This window comes from Engraulis encrasicolus, chromosome 1 (genome assembly GCF_034702125.1).
Source record: "Engraulis encrasicolus isolate BLACKSEA-1 chromosome 1, IST_EnEncr_1.0, whole genome shotgun sequence".
In the NCBI taxonomy this organism is placed as follows: domain Eukaryota; kingdom Metazoa; phylum Chordata; class Actinopteri; order Clupeiformes; family Engraulidae; genus Engraulis; species Engraulis encrasicolus.
In genome coordinates, this window is record NC_085857.1 from 4,924,759 (window position 1) to 4,944,758 (window position 20,000).

General features: G+C 42.0%; 1 protein-coding gene across 1 annotated transcript in view; it reads left to right on the forward strand.

Annotated features, from left to right (window-relative positions):
- Positions 1–20,000, forward strand: part of LOC134446435 (VPS10 domain-containing receptor SorCS1-like) — a 549,670-nt gene that overhangs the window by 2,953 nt on the left and 526,717 nt on the right. Inside the window, exons 3-9 of the mRNA XM_063195805.1 lie at positions 645–791; positions 6,739–6,841; positions 7,590–7,666; positions 10,262–10,353; positions 12,725–12,832; positions 14,739–14,856; positions 18,111–18,244. Coding sequence (XP_063051875.1) covers positions 645–791; positions 6,739–6,841; positions 7,590–7,666; positions 10,262–10,353; positions 12,725–12,832; positions 14,739–14,856; positions 18,111–18,244 — 779 coding nt within the window. The remainder of the gene's footprint in view (positions 1–644; positions 792–6,738; positions 6,842–7,589; positions 7,667–10,261; positions 10,354–12,724; positions 12,833–14,738; positions 14,857–18,110; positions 18,245–20,000) is intronic.

Genomic DNA, 20,000 nt, shown 5'->3' on the forward strand with positions numbered 1-20,000 from the left:
AAGAAAATGAAATTAGGAGTTGAAAGAAGAGATAACTAGAGAGTAAAGAGGCATACTTTTGCTCCCCTTTTGATTTTCTATCCTCCCTCTCTCTCTCTCTCCCTCTCTCTCTCTCTCTCTCTCTCTCTCTCTCTCTCTCTCTCTCTCTCTCTCTCTCTCTCTCTCTCTATATATATATATATATGTATTAATTTCCTTCTCTTTCTTTGTCACTGTTCCTCCATCTTTCTTTCTGCTATCTTTTTTTCTCTGTCCATCCATATTCACCATTGTGTAAACTCTGTTTATTTCCTGTAATCTCTTCCCATGCTCTCTGTACTGTAGGCCATTTCACATCTTGTGAACACAATTTTTTTAAGCATGCACATATATTATTATATGGATGGGCACAGGTATTTGGATGAAATTGCCAAAAAAAAAAAAAATGGCCCAATGCAGCACTGAAACCTGTGGGTGAAACCAACATTTATCGTTAAAACTGCTTCTGCATGTGAAAAAAGTGTATGTGTATACATGCATAATTGACTTAAATGTATACTATCATCATTCTGCCCTAGGTGGTGGGGATCAAGGGAATATAGGTTTTAAATAGGTTTTTATATTTATTGATATTGATTCAATTTGTTGTATCCATTCTGCCCTAGGTGGCGGGGATCAAGGGAATGTTCCTGGCCAACAGGAAGCACGAGAGCCAGGTGAAGACCTACATCACCTACAACAAGGGCAGAGACTGGAGGCTGCTGCAGGCACCCCATACAGACCTGAGGGGGAACAGCATCCACTGCATGCTGGTAAGGCATGGCTGCTGGTGAGAGAGAGAGAGAGAGAGAGAGAGAGAGAGAGAGAGAGAGAGAGAGAGAGAGAGAGAGAGAGAGAGAGAGAGAGAGAGAGAGAGAGAGAGAGAGAGAGAGAGAGAGAGAGAGAGAGAGATCATTTAGCGTGATCATACATACACAAGATATACAGGGTGGGCCAACACTACAGGATTTTGAACTTATTTGTTTGAATTTATCTATATAACTTAGGCCACACCAATTTAATTTGTTGGTTCTCGGATTTTTTCAGGAAAAAGTTGAAGCGAGAGGGCGAAAAAAAAAAAAAAAAAAAATTAGTCGTGTGGTAATGCCACGGATGTAATAAGGGGACTGTTATGTTATACCACCTGTATATCAGCCTCACATGGACCTCCAAAGGAAGGTGCAAGACAGGCAAACACCTGGACACGGAGAAGGACAGTGTAGAAGGGAATTAAGGCAGCCAAATAGACCAGGCACAAAATTAGCTCATAGGGCAATTATTATATTAATCTGGTTTGAATAAACTGAGATGATTCAACAGTCTGAAACCGCAGTCTTCATTGAACAAGACAGCAAATACAGCATTGTGACCATATCAATGGAATTACAAGCTATACAAGCAGAGACGTTCTTAATGCATTAGAACAGAGAATCTTTGATACAAGTACAACTTTAGAATGTTAGACCACTTACGTACAACAGTGACCAACAAGCACAAGTCCCAAAATCAATAAAATAAAAGACCAAAAATAATGTAATCTCACTCTTCTTTGAGTACAGAATGTGCACAAAATACTACTAGTAACAGAAAAAGTTACAGTAATTAAATTTTAACAAAACAAACAGTCCAATCTGATTCAGATTCTTGACTTTTTCTTGGCACTTCAGGGCTCCAGACTAACTTTTTGCACTGGTTGCACTGGTGCGCCTACATTTTTGTTTAGGTGCACCAGCACAAAATGTATGTGCACCCAAATGTTTTCACCACCCCATACACACACGCACCTCAGCTTTAAAAAATAATAATTAAAATAATAACAATAGCAATAATAATAGCAACAACAACAACAACAACAATAATAATAATAATAATAATTATTATTATTATTATATTATTGTTGCTATATTTTAAAAGACCTGGAGCATTTCATGTGCTATAGCCTAGACTAGTCTTCCAAATGTGCTCTTTATAAAAGACATGACAGTAGGCTACCTAACTAACACATCTTGACTACAAGCAGTTTGGCTGGTAGAAAAGACCAAATTAGTAGCCTTTAAGCCTTTAAGTAGGCAGTATGTGTTTGACTAGTAAGATCAACATACCAGCCTTTTCTGCAATACACGGCACAAGTACAGAGTTACAATATGAAGATAGATGGATGGATGGATGGATGGATGGATTTTTTTTAACAAACCCTGCTAAAAATGTCATAATTTTTAAAATCATTAGGCACAAATAGCCTAGCCTATGTTTACAGTGGAATCTGAGGTGAATTGGGTTTTGTCTATTTCCCCGTTTTTGAGCGCTCTCCCTCTGCATAATGAGTGTGGTTTCTTAGCAAGCGCTACGAACAGACACGACAGCACTAGTGCGCTCGCTCGCTCAGTCTCTCTCTCTCTCTCCATCTCTCTCGCTCTCTCGCTCGTGCTGTCTCGAGGTGCATGAACGATGCCTTGCCCTAGTCGCTATCTAAAAACTCTCACAGAAGTCCCGACAGACTAGCGCGTCACCTGTTGTTTGGCCAGCTCTGCACCCGTCTGCGTTTTTGTGTGGCAATGTTTAATATCCGCTCAAGCCATTTAGTTTTTCCCCGTGATTGTGACTCTCTCGTGTTTAAAAATATCCTCAAGTCATTTTGCTGTTTTTACCGTGATAGTAACTCTCTCCTCCGTTGCAAAACTCGCCTGGTTGAGAACACAAAACTCGCTGGCACATGTGAACTCGGATAGTTGAGCGAAGTCGAACATTCTATTCTGAAAAGTCGGGCTGCCTGTGAACGAGGAAGGGCGAGAAATTAAGCTACGGGTAACCAGGGGGGTTGCTTCCTCCAAGCGGGACCATAGTTGTTGTTTTACTTTTTTAAAACTGCTATCCCACTCCACTAATTCCACTAAGAGCCATACTGTGTTTCACCGCTGCTACTACCCACAGGGGCTTCAACTTGCCATTGCATGTTTGTCTGTAAAACCATTTGAATGTAACACGTTTCCTGATTCGCTAGTCGTAATCGGCATGTTGAAAGGAGTGGTTTTATTGGTTCTCTACGTCACATGACCTCCAACTACTAAAGAGACACCTCTCCGTTCATGAAAACATGCAGTCTTCGGTTTTTTTTAAGCGATTTCATTTTTTGGGGTATTGAAACCGTTTTTTTTTTTTTTTTCATTTTGATACAAAATACAAGCGGCGAATCCGAGAACCAACAAATTAAATTGGTGTGGCCTTATTTAATGTATTTACAGTCTTATTATAAGATATCAACATTTATCAGGCTATGTCATGGTCAGATGAGCCCAGTCCTCCTTAGCCCTTAGCTCGTCATTATGGCTCTCCTCCAAGTTTACAGCTGGGAGGGAAAACCCCATAAAATATAAAGTACCACAGTATATCCACAAAGGCCAAGTAATCTACAGGCACACGGCCAGTCTCTAAAAACTCATCCGGAGGATGCTAGCTCCAACGCCACACAAATAATGATGGTACTTGTGTTTATTTAATTGGTTGCTTATTGTTCTTGTGTACATTTGAAATAAATAAAATCAATCAATCAAAAACACTCAGCCAAACAGGTGAAGCCAGCGGCTCATCCATTGTTCACCTACTCCCCAGGGGCTACATTTATTGTGTGTTCTCAAGAACAGATCTGTGCGAAAAGGGTGCACTACATAACATTCTTCCCCCCCTTCCAAACAAAACCATTTCTAAACACATTTTCTCATCTGCTACTCTTTCTTAAACTCACGTATGAAGACTTCATATTACCAAACGAAAGGCAAAGACAGAAGAACATTCTAAGCCCTGGTGGCTCACAGGACGTTCTCCTTCAGACTCAGCCAAAGACACTGCTGATTGCAGCCCAGGTGAAAAAGTGGTTCAATTTAGTACAATAAAAGCATGACTGAAGTGTACTTAGCATGTTAAAAGTGCACTCGTGCTTTTTGTGCCAAGAAAAAGTATGTTTACAATATGCTTATTTAAAGTGTACTTAAAATTAGATGTAATTAAGTTGCTCTCAAAGAAAGTACACTTAGCGAACCATACTTCAAGTGGACTTAAAAGATGTTTGGCTAAAGTGTGTATAGAGGAATATACTAGTAGTGCACTAATAGTGAACTTACTAAAAGTGTATTTTGTAATAACATATTGCAATTGTACTTTTTAAAAGTACACTGTGATTATACTTCACCGAAATGTCTTTGACGTGTTGTTTTCTAAAGTGTGCTTTAAAGTAAACCACATCTTGCTATTTTACTTTTTCTAAGTGCACAATGATTGTACTTCACCCAAATATCTTCAAAGTGTGCTTATGTCACAGGTGGGGCGCGCGTTTGCTGGCCGCGCCCACTTTGATTCTACTACCCTGGGAGTTCACTGCACAACACCAAAAACCAAGACACAAGTTCCAGTTTTCGTTCTATTTATTTACCACCACTGGATTAAAAAGTCAAAGGGGTAGGCCTAGTTGTCTCTGTCCATTACCCACGGGGGAACCCACCCACGCCCAAGTCTGAAGTCTCCAATGGAATGCTTGGACAGTCCAGCCACCCAAGTCCATCCGTGCGGGGGTTGCGAGGTGAATTACACTGCAACGGGGGCATGGCACACACGTTCAATCGGGAGCAGCTGGCGGTGATGAGAAGCGATGGGAGTTCTTCTGCGTAGGCCCGGAATAGCTGGTTGGTCTTCAGCAGTCTTGGGTGCGAGCGAGAGGAAAAGAGAGAGTGAGAGAGCGAGAGAGAGAGCGAGAGAGAGAGGCGCACGCACGGGGGCCACAGTAACCAGGCGAATACGAGTCACTCATCTTCACGGTGGGGTGCATGTCCGTCTCACCCCTTTCCATCGAGGCAGGTTCACCTGGCCGTCACTCTGATTGCGGACTCCTTCTGGGCACTATGCCAGTCGCGCTCTCCTCCGAGCTGCCAGTTGCCTTCTGATCCATAGGATCGCGTCCACTTCTCATCCAACTTCTCGTCCCTTTCGCCTGGCTCTGTCCGGTTACCGGTGTCCGACGTCTCCCATCTTGCCGCTCCACTCTCGCCTCTCTCCCCTCAGGATGGCATTCTCGCAGTCATCTCTCCTTGCGGCTTCCTCCTCACAGTCTAGTTTCTTGCCGTTTAAAACTCTGCTCACCAACCCACGTGCACCAATCACCTCCATCCTCCTCACCTGCGCTCCATTATCCTAATCATGCTCCAGGTGCATTACATTGGGAATGAATGACATCTAGTTTTCGGTTCACTTGGGCCTCAATTGTCACCCCGTGACACTTACACAAAGTGCATTTACCCATAATGCACCATCATGCATGTCCCATCATGCAATGCACTTCTTGGAGGTACATTTCTCAAACAGAAAGCCATTCATCCTGAAGGAATATTTTTGGTTTGCATGAAAATATTACTCATTGTTATATTCTGTGTTTATTTTAGGGTTTTTTAAAATTTAAAGTGGTACACAAAAAAATTACCATGTTCCCACCGTCATTATGATGGTCACGTATATGTTCTGGTATATATAGGCTCACACTTCCCACAATGTCATGGTTGGAGGAAAGTTGGAACTAATTGTTCAAACAATGATTGCAGTGTCCCCATTGTTGATAATTCAAGTGATCAATTGCAGGAAAGAGGATCAAGATTGAAAGAAAGTGAAATGTAACCCTGAAGTGTCTGTAACTATGCAATGATTGAAAATGTCATGCATGCTAGGCATGCATACTGTAACACTACTGTGACTGTGGTTGTGTGTAATGTACAAGCTCTGAGAACTAGCATGATTTGTAATATTACATTTATATTATTTCATGTACTTGGGAGAGTACTGTAAATACACTTCAAGCATACCTGTTATATATTTAAAATACTTAATATGATATACTTTTTACATACTTAAAATGTTCCAATGTTGTCCAAAGAAGCATGAAGTTAATATACTTTTATTGAACTTCTAGTAACAATAAAATGTTATAGAAGTGTACTCAAGCACACTATTAATGCCATACGAATGCATGAAAAGCGTGTTTGGAGCATACTTTCAAAAGTATGCTTGTAGTGCACTTAAAGTTGTCCAAAAGCGGTGCCAATTTAGCATCCTCAGTGTGCTGCAAGTGTGCTGAAGTACTGCTTTAGTAGTGCTTCAGCGCACTAATAGTGCAATGAAGCGCATTTTAAATCGCCGAAAATAGTACACTTTGTACTAAGTACGGTCAAAAAAAGTACACTTTAAGTATATGGGTTTTTCACCTGGGAGTTTAGCCCCTCCAGACACTTAGCCTTGGAACTCCCATCTTGTGATTAGGTCTGGTGTTAACCAGGCAACCAGACACTCCCAAATAAGCCGATTAATAACCTCAAAACTGCAGTACTTGCACATAGCGGCACAGGGGGCTGTGGGGGACATCCAGCCTGATAATCATCGACTTTCAAATCTCTTCGAGACTTGGTCTGACCAAGAGCATAACAATTAGCATTTCCCAAACAACATTTCCCAAATGGCTTCCCTTGGTTTGCTAATGATTGTTTGCTTCCCAACAAAGTGGGAGGAGCTCCTGTATTTGCAGGAAATCAGAAAGTACATGCATTGACTCTTGACCTGACTGGTAGCAATGCTGAAGCTGCTGCATAACTAGGAGGGCACGGCCTGGTTAGGGGACATCTACTGCATATTTTAAATACTGTGTTACCTTTGTTTATTTGTTTATCTTTTTAATCTCTGTTTTAGCCATACTGCTCCCTCCACTTGCACCTCCATGTGTCGGCCAATCCCTACACATCTGGCAACATCGCCAGCAAAGAGTCGGCCCCTGGCATCATCATAGCATCAGGTGAGAATGTCAGTTTTTTGTTGTAGCTTCTTCTATAGCAATGTTATTCCAACAGTTGCAGCTAGATCTATACAGGTAGATTACAAAAAATAGTTCAGTTGTTTAGTAGACATATGTCTGTGCATTGTGTAAATCATTTCGTCTCTCTAGACTAGAAATGCTTTCAATAATTCCAACCCCATTTATATGTGGCTTGCGTATCGCATAATGTCGCATATAATGTGTCCTGGGCCAGATTAATGTCTCACAGCTCTTATCTCTTTCTGCCGAAGTGCCTTCCTTCTTTCTCCACCTTCCATCAAAATGCCCGACGGACTCAAGCTGGGCAAAGATTACAGGGTGCCTGTATGCATACCAAAAAGTAAAAAAGGGTGTGTGTGTGCGCGCAAACGCGTGCGTGTATGTGTGCGTGCGTGTGTGTGTGTGTGTGTGTGTGTGTGTGATCTAAAGAACCCTCTGAAGACGTTGAGCACACAAATGTGAAGGTTGAATTAATCACTGAAAGGAAAAGTGTCCTTTTCATTTACACATGAGGATATTGCTGTCTAGTCTGCTTCATTGCATTTACATTAACTACCCTCCATCTCTGTCTCTTCCGGATGCTCTTTCTCCTTGTTTGCCTTTTTTTCTCAACCTCTTCATACAATCTTTTTATCTCTCCCTCTCCCTCTCCCTCTCATTCTCTCTCTCTCTCTCTCTCTCTCTCTCTCTCCCTCTCTCTCTCTCTCTCTCTCCTTCTCTATTGAAGGTTCTATTGGCGGTGGTCTTAGCAGCAGTAATGTCAGCATGTACATCACATCAGATGCAGGAAACACTTGGAGACAGGTGAGACAAAGACATCAAGAAATGAGATCTGGATAGATGGATGGATGGATGGGTGGATGGATGAATGATGGCTGAATGGATGGATGGTGTCAGGGTAATTGAGGACAAATGAAAAGTGAAACAAGAGAAACTCAAAAAGAGAAAAAATTACCAAGAATAACAGAGTGAGCATGAGGGCACGAGGTCATTTCAATATGGATGATATCCATCTACATCTTCAGGGCCTATAATCCTATACTTTCCTATACTCTGTATCCAACGGAGATCATCAAACAATACATTGTAATTTGATTCATCGCCCTGCACAAGGCAGGTTGGTGGGCTCTTCAAATAATTTTGATGGCCTGATTTATTGTTTACAGGGGCTAAGTAAGTAAAATGTAGAAATGTGGGAAAAAAAACAATAACAACACAGCGAGGTGGGAAGTAATTAATAGGACAATTGGTGTGTGTGTGTGTACGTGCTTGCGTGCATGTGTGCGGTCAAGGCAGTGTCCCAGATAAAGATGGGTCTATCTACCTATCTGTATGTGTTTGATTTCTAATTTTGATGTATTGTTGAAAAGAATTACGAGTATCAATATCTTGAAAAGTAATTAATATCTTGACTCAGGCAAGGATTACCCTGATGTGACCCAGAACTTTAATCAAAATGTTAGTCGAACTCGTGAAGCAAGACAGGAAAGAGGATGGATATTAACTAAGCAGAGCACATCGAAAACAAATTTACTGAATGGAAACATATTTACCGTACATGCACATTTTACAAATATTGCAAAGTCATAACATATTGGCTTTCATTACATACAGTACATTAAAACGCAAACCATGTGCGTCGAGAAAATGGAAAATTAATTTCACGTTCTGTAAATCGGCGTATGCTTTCACTGTTCTCCATCGTCTCACCAGACATGAAACAAATCAACATTTAATTTCCTTTCTGCCTCATTCGACACAGTCTATCAGTTTGCTCATCGCAGAGACAGAGAGAGAGAGACAGAGAGAGAGAGAGAGACAGAGAGAGAGAGAGAGAGAGAGAGAGAGAGAGAAGCTTTGAAAATGACAATGAAATTGCAGCCTCCTAACAGAGATTTGATGTAATGAAATTTGGTCTCTGTGTGCATGCTGGCGTGTGTGTGTGCATGAATATGTGTATGTTATGGGATTGTTTTGATGGCAGCGTTAGGTCTTGTTGGCACCCATTTGCAGCAGATGGATTTGGGAGCGTAGGTCTACCTGTACTTAGCTGATGACATCTGTTTCCAAGTACCCTCATTTTCAGTGTCTTTGGGGACACACTGTTAATGATAATAATAATAATGATAATAATAATAATAATAATAATAATAATAATAATAATACTTTCGTTTTATATAGCGCCTTTCAAAACACCCAAGGACGCTTCACAGAGTGTTGTGTTGGAAAGTGTGTGTGTGTGCGCGCGTCAGTGTGTGAGCGTGTGTGTGAATGCATGTAAGTGAAAGTGCTTGTGGAACTAGCAGCCATAAGCCTCCAGGAAGAGATGTGTCGCTTAAACATGGCCAGTGAAGGGGAATTCTGGATGTGGCCGGTCAGATTGTTCCAAATAAGTATTAAGTATTATAGGTACACTGTGCAGGAAATGGTCAAAAAAAGGTACTGCAACTATGCTGCTCATTGAAACTGGGCCACCTATTGCCGACTTTGATATTTACATGAAAGTTTACTTAGTAATAAACAAACATTTTCTTGTATGGTCCAAGTAGAGTCATTTTTGCAGCTAAAAATGGCTATTTTTGGAAATTCAAAATGGCGGACCATGGAGAAGATCCCCTTTTTCATGTATGAAAAGTGCAATTTTTCCAGATATAATGAATACATGGAATGTGATGCTGGTGGTAAGTATTCATGAAAAAGGTAACATTAGTGAATAGGCAGCATGAATTCTGGAAATAAACAACTAAAAATCTCACACAGTGTCCCTTTAAGTATTCATACTATAAAACTCAAGGTCGAGGGAGACATGTAAATCTGATGTTTTGGTAAATGTCAACAAGTAAAGCCATGTTTTGAAGGGTATACATAGAACATACCAAAAATACTGAATCAAACAAAGATATCGCAAACCACGCCCACTCAATGCAAAAGCGTGTGCTCAAGTTGGGTCTCCTAAGGGGGCGTTGTCCCCTACTTCTTCTTCTCTTTTTGAGGTGTTTGCGCAAGACGTGCGCTACCGCCATCTACGGCGCTAAGGGGACTTCATTGATTCTCAGCCTCAGGACTCCGAAGGTCTCCTAACCGAAGGTCTCCTAAAGGGGCGTTCACCCGACATAAAGTGGATACCAGAAAGGAAACAAAATGACGCTTCTTGGTTACATCCACTTTCTTTGAACATACTATTGCGATTCCTTCGCCATTTTCATACAAAGCATGTAGAAAAACAGTTATGTGTTATATTACATAAATAAAATAACAAAATATGCAATTTTGAAAGCTTTGTATTAAATAAAAATTAATTAAGATTATTTTCTGAAAAGGCACTTAGGGGGGTTTGCATCTGAACTCTTCCGATGTAAATGTGCCTTGGCTTAACATTGTGTGTCTTTTGTCTTGCAGATCTTTGATGAGGAGTACAGTGTGCTGTATCTGGACCAGGGAGGAGCTCTGGTGGCCATCAGACATACACCACATCCCATCAGACATATCTCGTAAGATGCACACTTGGATATTTAACAAGCCGTGTTGAAAAATGAAAACATTTCAGACATTAAACAGAGCCTTAGACTGACTTAAACCACAAAAGACATCTTGATGTCTGCTTCACACTTTGCTGAGATCTCTGTAATTTGCCCAATTCAGACTTACTGTGAGCTGGCTCATCTCATTCAATCTATCTGTCTAGTTTCTCTCTCTCTATCTCTCTCCCTCACACACTCTCTCTCTCTCGCTCTCTCTCTCTCTGTATCTCTCTCTCTCTCTCTCTCTCTCTCTCTCTCTCTCTCTCTCTCTCTCTCTCTCTCTCTCTCTCTCTCTCTCTCTCTCACTGTATCCCTTCTTCTCTCCTTCTCACTGCACCTATGTTCTCTATACATTTTATCTATGGAAGACAGTCAACCAGCCATCAATGCAAACCCTCACCCTATCTCCCTATCTCCCTCTCTCGGCCCCAAAACTCTTCTCATATTCTTTCTCTATGGAAGGCAGTCAGCCATCAGTGCAAACCCTCATTGACATATGAGTTCCTCCCCTCCCCTATTTATCATGACTGCTGCCCACTTATCTCCTCTTAGACTAACCAATTCAGGCATCCTCACACGCTGAGGAAGACAGATCACCCCTGCAACCTGTCACAAGAGGATGAGATGAAGATAATATTGTGTAATAATACTGAAAAAAATGTAAAGTCCTGACATCCAATACTACTGAATTACTCAAGTGTCCCTATGAAGTGTCTCTGTAAGTTTAAAGACGTGTCAGTTGTAGTTTCCCTTATCCTATCCTCTTATCTTAACCAATTCAGGCATTCTGGCACAATATGGAAGATGGATGACCCCTCTAACTTGTTACACGTATATTAAATAAGAGACAGAAGTAAAATATTGAAATAATAAATAGACAGAATAAAATGAAATCCAACACCTTTGAATACATTAAGAGTCCCTGTGAAGTGCCACTGTAAGTGCAAAGACTAGATATGATGATGAATATAGTTGAAGATATTCACAGGAAAAGGACGCCTGGGAGAGTGAGGATGTCTGCTCTGCATTGATGGAAGGTCAACCCAAGTCAACAACTTCTGTGTTTCAAGAGTGAAGATTGTTAAATATTGCAAAATGATCAGTCTTAAACTAATTTGTTTCAGTTAGTTGGAGCTTAATCGCCGTGAAAAACATGTTATCTACCAAGACCTCTTAAAGGCCATGTTTTTGAATCCTTCACAGTGGAACGATACTCAGCCCTTTTCATCCACACCTGCAGACAAGGACACCTAAAGCAGGGCATACACTGTGCGATATTTTCACTCGTGGGTCTTAAGCTTCTGCTCACACTGCACGATGGAATTTCACTGTTTAAAAGTTCACAGCTCACGATTCACGTCCTCACACTACGCGAGCCGACAGTCGGATGCGAGCGAAATGCTTCCACCGTACGACGCGGCAGGCATGTTTCCCCGGTCTGCAGAGGAGGGAACATGCGCACCTGAGGTGGAGATGAGGTCGTGCTCAACAGCGAATCGCACGGCCCTATTAATTTGTGCATGTGAATTGTCAAATCGGGTCGTAGCACTGCTTTAACTGCGATTTACGCACGAGCCACGACCAGAATTTCAAACCGTTTTGATTTTCTTGCGACCCTGCGATTGCACGATCGTGAGGCGAAATTGCTTGTCGTTACCCCATGTACACTGCACGATGCGAGACTCACGATTGACCTGCGATTGAGCAAGAAATCGCCCCGACTCTCAAAAAGTCGTGCGAGTGCCAAATCGGGGCAAAATCGGGGCAAAAGTCGCACATTGTAAGCCCAGCTTTAGAATGATGATTAACAACCGTACTGTTTATTTCACTATACTTGCTCATTCATGTGTTTACCATATTAACCGCAGTGGGTGTACACAGATAGGCCGTTTCCCAATGTCCAGTGTGCGTCCTTCCAAGTGTATCAGCCTTCTTAATCACGCCCATTGATTGGATACTCTTTTGTGAACTCCACAGAGTATCCAATCACTGGGCATGACTAATTAAGCTGACACACTTCCAAGGCTCATACACTCGACATTGGGAAATGGTGACAGTGTTAGAGAAAGCACTACTTTAGAATTCGGCACCATGACCTTCAGAATAGTTTTGACTGATTTATCTCCGTTCTCTCGAGGTTTTTGAATTTGTGCTAATGGTTTGATTTTGGTGAGTTATCTGTCATATAATTTGGTGATTTGCATGAAATGATTCAAAGCATTAACTTTGTGTGTGTGTGTGTGTGTATGTGTGTGTGTGTGTGTGTGTGTGTGTGTGTGTGTGTGTGTGTGTGTGTGTGTGTGTGTGTGCGTGTGCGTGCGTGTGTTTTGCCTCCCTCCAGGCTCAGCTTTGATGAGGGCAGGGTGTGGAACAAGTACAGCTTCACGTCGTCTCCGCTGTTTGTGGACGGGCTGCTGGGGGAACCTGGGGAGGAGACCCTGATCATGACGTACGTAGAACTGACACTGTCAATTTGTGCATGTGTTGTGTCAAATCAGGTCGTAGCACTGCTTCAACTGTGTGATTTACTCACGAGGGGCGACCAGGATATCAAACACTTTTGATTTTCTTGTGACCCTATACAATTGCAGATCGCAAGCTGGTCATGAGGTAAAATCACTTGTTGTTTTGCACACTACATGATGTAAGACATACGATTGAGCTCCGACTAAGCAAGAAATCAGCCCAATTCCCTAAAAGTCATGCAAGTGACAAATCATGGTAAAATTGGGCCAAAAGTTGCACAGTGTATGCCTGGCATTACGCAGTCGAGGAATCCCAAGAGATGCTGACAGGCCTGATGTCCTCACACAGGGGGGACGGCAGGGGTGGACAAAGGGCACAGTTGTCCCGGGCCCAGGGACAGAAGGGGCCCAGAATTGGGGTCTCATTACATTGTATGTATTGGGCTGGGGGGTCCTTTCAGATCACTTTGTCCTGGGCCCAGCCAAAGCTGTCAGCGGACCTGTCCTCACAGTCAGCCAGAGAGACAGGCGGACAAAGAGGAAAAGACACATGACGTGATGGTCAGACCATGAGACAGACAGACAGACAGACAGACAGGCAGACAGGCGGACAAAGAGGAAAAGAAAGACACATGACAGGAGACAGACAGACAGACAAACAGACAGGCAGACCGACAGACAGACAGAAACAGACAGGCAAACAGACAGGCAAACGGACAGAAAGTAATACAGAAAGTAAGACAGAAAGTAAGACAGTGTAAGTGATGGATAGATACACAAGAAAAGACATGATGTTGTCTTCAGTGGATGGTTGACAATGTCCTCTTTTCTCATTTCGGAATCATTCAAACGCTGTCAAGGACTCACAATCAGTTAAGGTCCAGGAAAACCCCATTTTCCAATTTCAAAGACGTTATTGGAGAGGATATGGCAGGCAGCGGTGTGTGTGTGTGTGTGTGTGTGTGTGTGTTTGTGTGTGTGTGTGTGTGTGTGTGTGTGTGTGTGTGTGTGTGTGTGTGTGTGTGTGTGTGTGTGTGTGTGTGTGTGTGTGTGTGTGTGTGTGTGTGTGTGTGTGCGCGCATGTGTGTGTGTGTGTGTGTGCGTGTGTGTGCGTGCATGCTTGCCCTCTGAAATGCTGTACCGCCCTTATTAGTAGTCTATGGTTGATGTAGCTATCACTCTAAATGTGAAGAGAATGGACTCAGGTACTTATCATCTGACCACTTGGCTGCCATTTTACAATCAGCATTTAAGCCTCATAATAGCTTTTTAACACCCACAATTTCATTTAAAAGCCCCGAATGTCTGGGATGGCAATGGAAAAAAAAATATTTCACAAAGATTTGCACAGCTAATGTTTCCTAAATAAAAGCAAGGACAGAAAAAAACTTTTTTTTAATTCACTCCAAAAAAAACAAGCGGTGTGTTTTTTACCTAGAGAGTGCAACTGTGAATATTAAATACGTGTGATGCCACTTTGATTGCGGCCATTACAGTTTTTTTCAATTGCTAACAAGCGCTTACCCATACTTTGGATACTTTTTCTAAACTCTTAACACAGACTACCACCTACCAAGCCCAATTGGCTAAACAGTGCATTCATTGACTGCTAATTGTGTGAAAAAGGCATGTAATGTGTCAACTGTATGGCAATGGAAAGCCCTTGGTGTACTAACTGTATTAAGAGTTTTGCAAATGTCGCTGAGGATTGGACAAAAGCTTGTTAGCAATTGAAAAAAAACTGTAATATGGCAAAGACAGCTCAGTAGATAACTGATGGATGGTTCGGTTTGCGTGTGTGTGTGCGTGTGCGTGCGTGCGTGCGCGTGCGCGTGTGTGTACGTGCACATGTATGCATGTGTATGTGCGTGTGTATGTTTTCCTCTGCAGGATATTTGGTCACGTGAGCCATCGCTCTGAATGGCAGCTGGTGAAGATCGACTTCAGGTCCATTTTTAACCGCCGATGCACCGAGGGAGACTACCAGACATGGCACCTCCAGAACCAGGTGAAGACATCTGCTCTCTCTCCCTCTCTCTCTCTCTCTCTCTCTCTCTCTCTCTCTCTCTCTCTCTCTCTCTCTCTCTCTCTCTCTCTCTCTCTCTCTCTCTCTCTCTTCATGTCACTTTTCTGACTTTTTGTAGCAAAGTTTCAGCCTGATAAACCAGCCAAAATGTGAGACTGGAGTAATTTAATCTGGCCTAAACGATACCTCCGAAGGTAGTTGATGAGAACAACCTGTTGTTTTTTCAAACCGTGCCGGCGCTCTGACCAATCTGCAATCTTTGCCGTTGATGTGCTTTCCCAACGGTCTTGCGAGATTTGTCGTCACACCCTCAAAACCCCGCCCGCTTTGATTCAAAACAAATCTCTGCGTTGTGATTGGGTTTGCCAGACTCAGGGCATAGGGCACGTTCTCAGATCCGATACCAAACCCACTCGCAGCTGAACATTTTTCAGCGTCCAGCGGGTGGCGCTGGTTTACCAGGCTAGCAAAGTTTGTATCTGGTAGCACGATGAACATGTGCATGCCCAGTGTTGCTGCCGTTAACCAACCACTTCCTCAACTGAACGACGTGAGGCGAATTCATTATAACAGCACTTTAAAAAAATATATTGTCTGTGATTCACTGCAAATGTTAGATAAGCAATACGCCACTTGAGTCTGCTTCGTATTGTGCTACAACTCCCCTTTCCTTTTATAAATCGAACACAAACCCACAGCCTCTCGTGGCTTATTGATTAAACAGTTTCTGTATTCAAATAGAAGACAATTTATTAGAATGGAGTAACCCACCAAAAACTCTTCTCTGTACCTCTGTATGACTTTTGAGACTTTAGCTTTGCCACTGGTGAAGATTGGAATTTGCTTGAGTTTAGGGTGTGAAAATGGTAATATCTTTGATATTTATGAATGCCTCATTCTCTACCATTCGCTCACTTTACATATTGGTAAGGCAAGACATTGCTATACTCTCTACATTCAGTGTATGTATGCACTGTTTTCCCTACCAATTCTTTCGTACACGTAAATATTCTCAGCTAAGGTAGTGGAGCTTTATTGTCTAAAAAAATGCACTAGCAAGTCAGAAACAATTTTGCTGACTGAGGAAGAATCTGGAACTTCAAAGGTAATTGGCCGTGGCCAGAAGTATAGTAGTCAAAATTACATTTTTTTTAATCATCACAATGAGATAATTAGCCATGTCCAGGTGTACAGTAGTCTAATTCCAAGTCAAGATGACATTTTTTGAATAATCACAATGACATTGATACATGCGGTAGGCTTACACTACTATGTATTGACACATGGAAAGCAAGTCCATACACCACCTGTAGAATTAATAGTTGACTTCAGGAGGAAAGAACACCAGTTTGAAACCATTAATATCAACGGTGAGACAGTGGAGAGGGTGAGAGACTTTAAATTCCTTGGCGTTACCATCTCAGAAGACCTCACCTGGGACAGTCACACACAGCGCATTGTAAAAAACATGCCAGCAACGTCTCTACCACCTCAGACGATTGAGAAAGTTTGGGATGAGACCCAAGATCCTGAGGTCGTTTTACAGAGGCACCATTGAGAGCATTCTGACGGGGACCATTATTGCATGGTATGGGAACTGTATAGTCACCCCAACCATGAACTGTTTACTATATTACCCTCTGGGAAACGGTATAGAAGCCTGAAGTCTCACACTACCAGACTCCAAAGTAGTTTCTTCCACCAAGCAGTTAGATTACTGAATTCATGCTGAAGACAACAAGGCACTTTCTTTGCACTTTTTCCCACCCACCCCCCTCTCTTTTTTTATTTTTATTTTTAAATCTTTTTGAGGACACAAAAAAACCCACAACATTTTTTACTCTTTATAGGCTTCAAACCTATAATAAGACGTAATAAACTAATCTTGAAGCTTGAAGCTTGAATCTTGAATCTTGATAGTTGCAGCACATTGTTCCATTTCTATGTCTCTGACCTGTATTTGTTGCAAATGTAATCCTGCACCCCTGGTGGGGAAACAATGGTTTCAAAACTGGCATATGATATAATAATAAATATGTTTCCATTTTTGTGTTGGCAATACACCCCCTAGAAAACAGAGGGGGGCAGGAAGAGTACTCCTTCACTCCCACCAACCAGCACAAACAGATTTGTATGCAGAAGGGGAAATACAGCATTTGTGTGGTGGAACAAAAAGAAAACACTCCACCCATTGAAAAAAAAACAAAGAATAATGACTAGACGTTGGAGAGAGAAGTTTTTTGTTTTTTCTCGCAGTTGCTCTTTACCTCCCCAGAAAAATAATAAATGAAAAAATAAATTAATAAATAAGTGCAATCCTTCTTCACCCCAACAAAACCTTTTCAGCCATAGGCACACCAATTCTGGAAATGGCAACAGCAACAAAAAAAACAGCAAAAGCAACATCCCGAAACAGTAAAAGGTTATTGTGTTGATAAACACAAATCTCAGCCTTCTGCTTCGGAAATAGCCTAAAATAAGTAAAGCAAGTCACTGAAGGATTTTTTTGTTACTGTCTACCTTGTGGTCAATTATATTTCTCCAAGGGCCAAATTATGTAGAACAAGTGAGGCTTCGGGCCAAACCAACACACCCCAACCCACTGAGAAACAAGTTAGATGTCTGGACAGAGGACAGATGTTCGATTTTCTGTTTTCCCTTCTTGTCAATGGCTGTTATGAGACTGTTAGCATAAGATCTCACTCTGTGAATGCTTTTGGAGAGATATGACTCATTGAAGTTTTAGTGATTGAAAATGACACACGTTTATGTTTTCATGCGTTCTGACCTCATGGAGGGTCAAATGTTTGCCATGCCCGGGCCGGATTTGGCCCGCGGGCCTTTGTTTGGAGACCAGGTCTTTATACCATTATTATGATATGGTGTTTGTTAATGCCGTAAAGAAGGTTGATAGCCGAAACGCGTTTGCTTGTGGACATGGTGGTAATCTATAAATAAATAATGAGACGTAGCTTGTGAGTGCAGATTTTTCTTCTTTAAGTTGATACCTTTTATTGCGCACCCAAAGACATTCATTTTTTCCTAGTAGTTGAGCGCGTCCTCTGACAAACTTGTTTGTTAATGCCGAACATGCTCCCCTACCCAGTGTGAATCATTTATGGTTTGAGAGACAAATAGTTCCAAACAGCAATTTTCATCAGGTGGAGTAGGGCATTTAATGAATTGTGGTGTGTACACATCACTTGTCTCACTGTGTATTTGTTTGTGTTTTGTAGGGGGAGACGTGTCTGATGGGGGTGAAACGCATCTACAGGAAGTTGAAGCCAGTGGCCCGGTGCGTTATGGGTAAAACACACTCGGTCACCGTCATCTCAGAGCCCTGTCAATGCACAGAGTCCGACTTTGAGTGGTGAGTATATCTGACTATACTGTGTCACGAGTATATTATGTGGCTATACTGTGTCACGAGTATATTATGTGGCTACACTGTGTTGCGCTCTCACTCCTTCTCTATATTTTGGTGACTGTGAATCTCACTCTTTGTACCCCCTCAGTGATGGTGCATATCTGTTCCTCCATCCTAATGTGACTACACTCCATACAGTGTATTTGTTTTAATTACATTTTTCCATGTATCCGCTGGTGGTGCACGAACCCCTGGTTGGGAAACACCAATATGCAGTATCAAACACATACAATGTCGAGCACGCAGGCACACGGGCACGCACAGCAGCACGCATTCACACACGCACGCACGCATACACACACACACTCTCCTACTTTCACTCTCTCCCACACACCCATGCTCTTTCTCTCCTCCTCTCCTTTGTTCTCCTCTGTACACCAAACTGTTTGGAATGACGTGACTTGAGCTTTAGTTCAAAGTGCCCGTCGTGCACCACAAATATTCACTTTCATAGATAGGAGGATTTGACCTTTCGATATGTCAGATGCAAAATAGCAGCCAGGAAGGGTGAAAAAAAAAGACAGGGAAAGAAAAGAAAAGTTTGTGCGTGTGTGCGTGTGTGTGCGTGCGCGTGTGCGTGCACGCGTGCGTGCGTGCGTGTGTGCATGCGTGCGTGTAGGACGTGAGGGCTGAAAGAAAGTGATGGGTGCAAATGATAAGAAGATCACCGTCATGGCCAACCTGCATGATATTAAACTTGGAGAGGTGTGTGTGTGTGTGTGTGTGTGTGTGTGTGTGTGTGTGTGTGTGTGTGTGTGTGTGTGTGTGTGTGTGTGTGTGTGTGTGTGTGTGTCCGTGTGTCTTTGTGTGTGTGTCCGTGTGTTTATGCATGCACCTGTGCATGCACATGTGTGTGTTTGTGTGTGTGTGTTAGTTTTGGTAAATGTAGTGCTAATTGCAACAATTTGTTCCCATCAGTGCAATCACGTCACATTCAGTTCTATTTCCTCTTTTATTTCTTTACTTTATTTCTTTATTTAAGTTAATTGGAGGACAAAAAAGTGAGAAGGCTGATGGCTTTTGCCTTGTTTGATCTGCCTTTGAGCTCTTTAGGAGGCTCTGTGTCAAGGCGTCTTGTTTCAAGCCAGCAAGCACTTCAGGATCAAAGTCCTGTTCTCCTCTTTCTTTTTCTGTCTTCTTATTTTTTTCCCTCTTTATTTGTTTGCCTTGAGATCAGCTTTGCTGTGCTGTAAGATGGGAATAAAGGCGTAAGGGAATATATGCATATATGTGTGTGTGTGTGTGTGTGTGTGTATATATGTATATGTATATGATTTACATTTCTAATATAGGCAGGCTGAAGGGACGTTTAGTTGAAACCTAAGGATCTTTAGTTCAATTTTAAGGACCTTTCGTAGGCTTTTGCGGTAGACGGAACGTCCTCGATGAAAGATCCCCTGCCTTATACAAATGGTCCAACGTTTTGTTCGAATGGTCCCCTCTCAAGAATCCATTCAACGAAAAGACCTGTACCCTTCAGATGGCCTATCATCTATGTGTGAATTCTTACCATTCAAATATTTTAAGAACATACTTTTTTTCCCAACATTCTACAAAATGGAGATACACCGTTTTGCAAATAAACCCTTCATATATACATATATATATATATATATATATATTAGGGGTGGGCATAGATTAATTTTTTTAATCTAGATTAATCTCACTGTAATTATGAAATTAATCTAGATTAATCTAG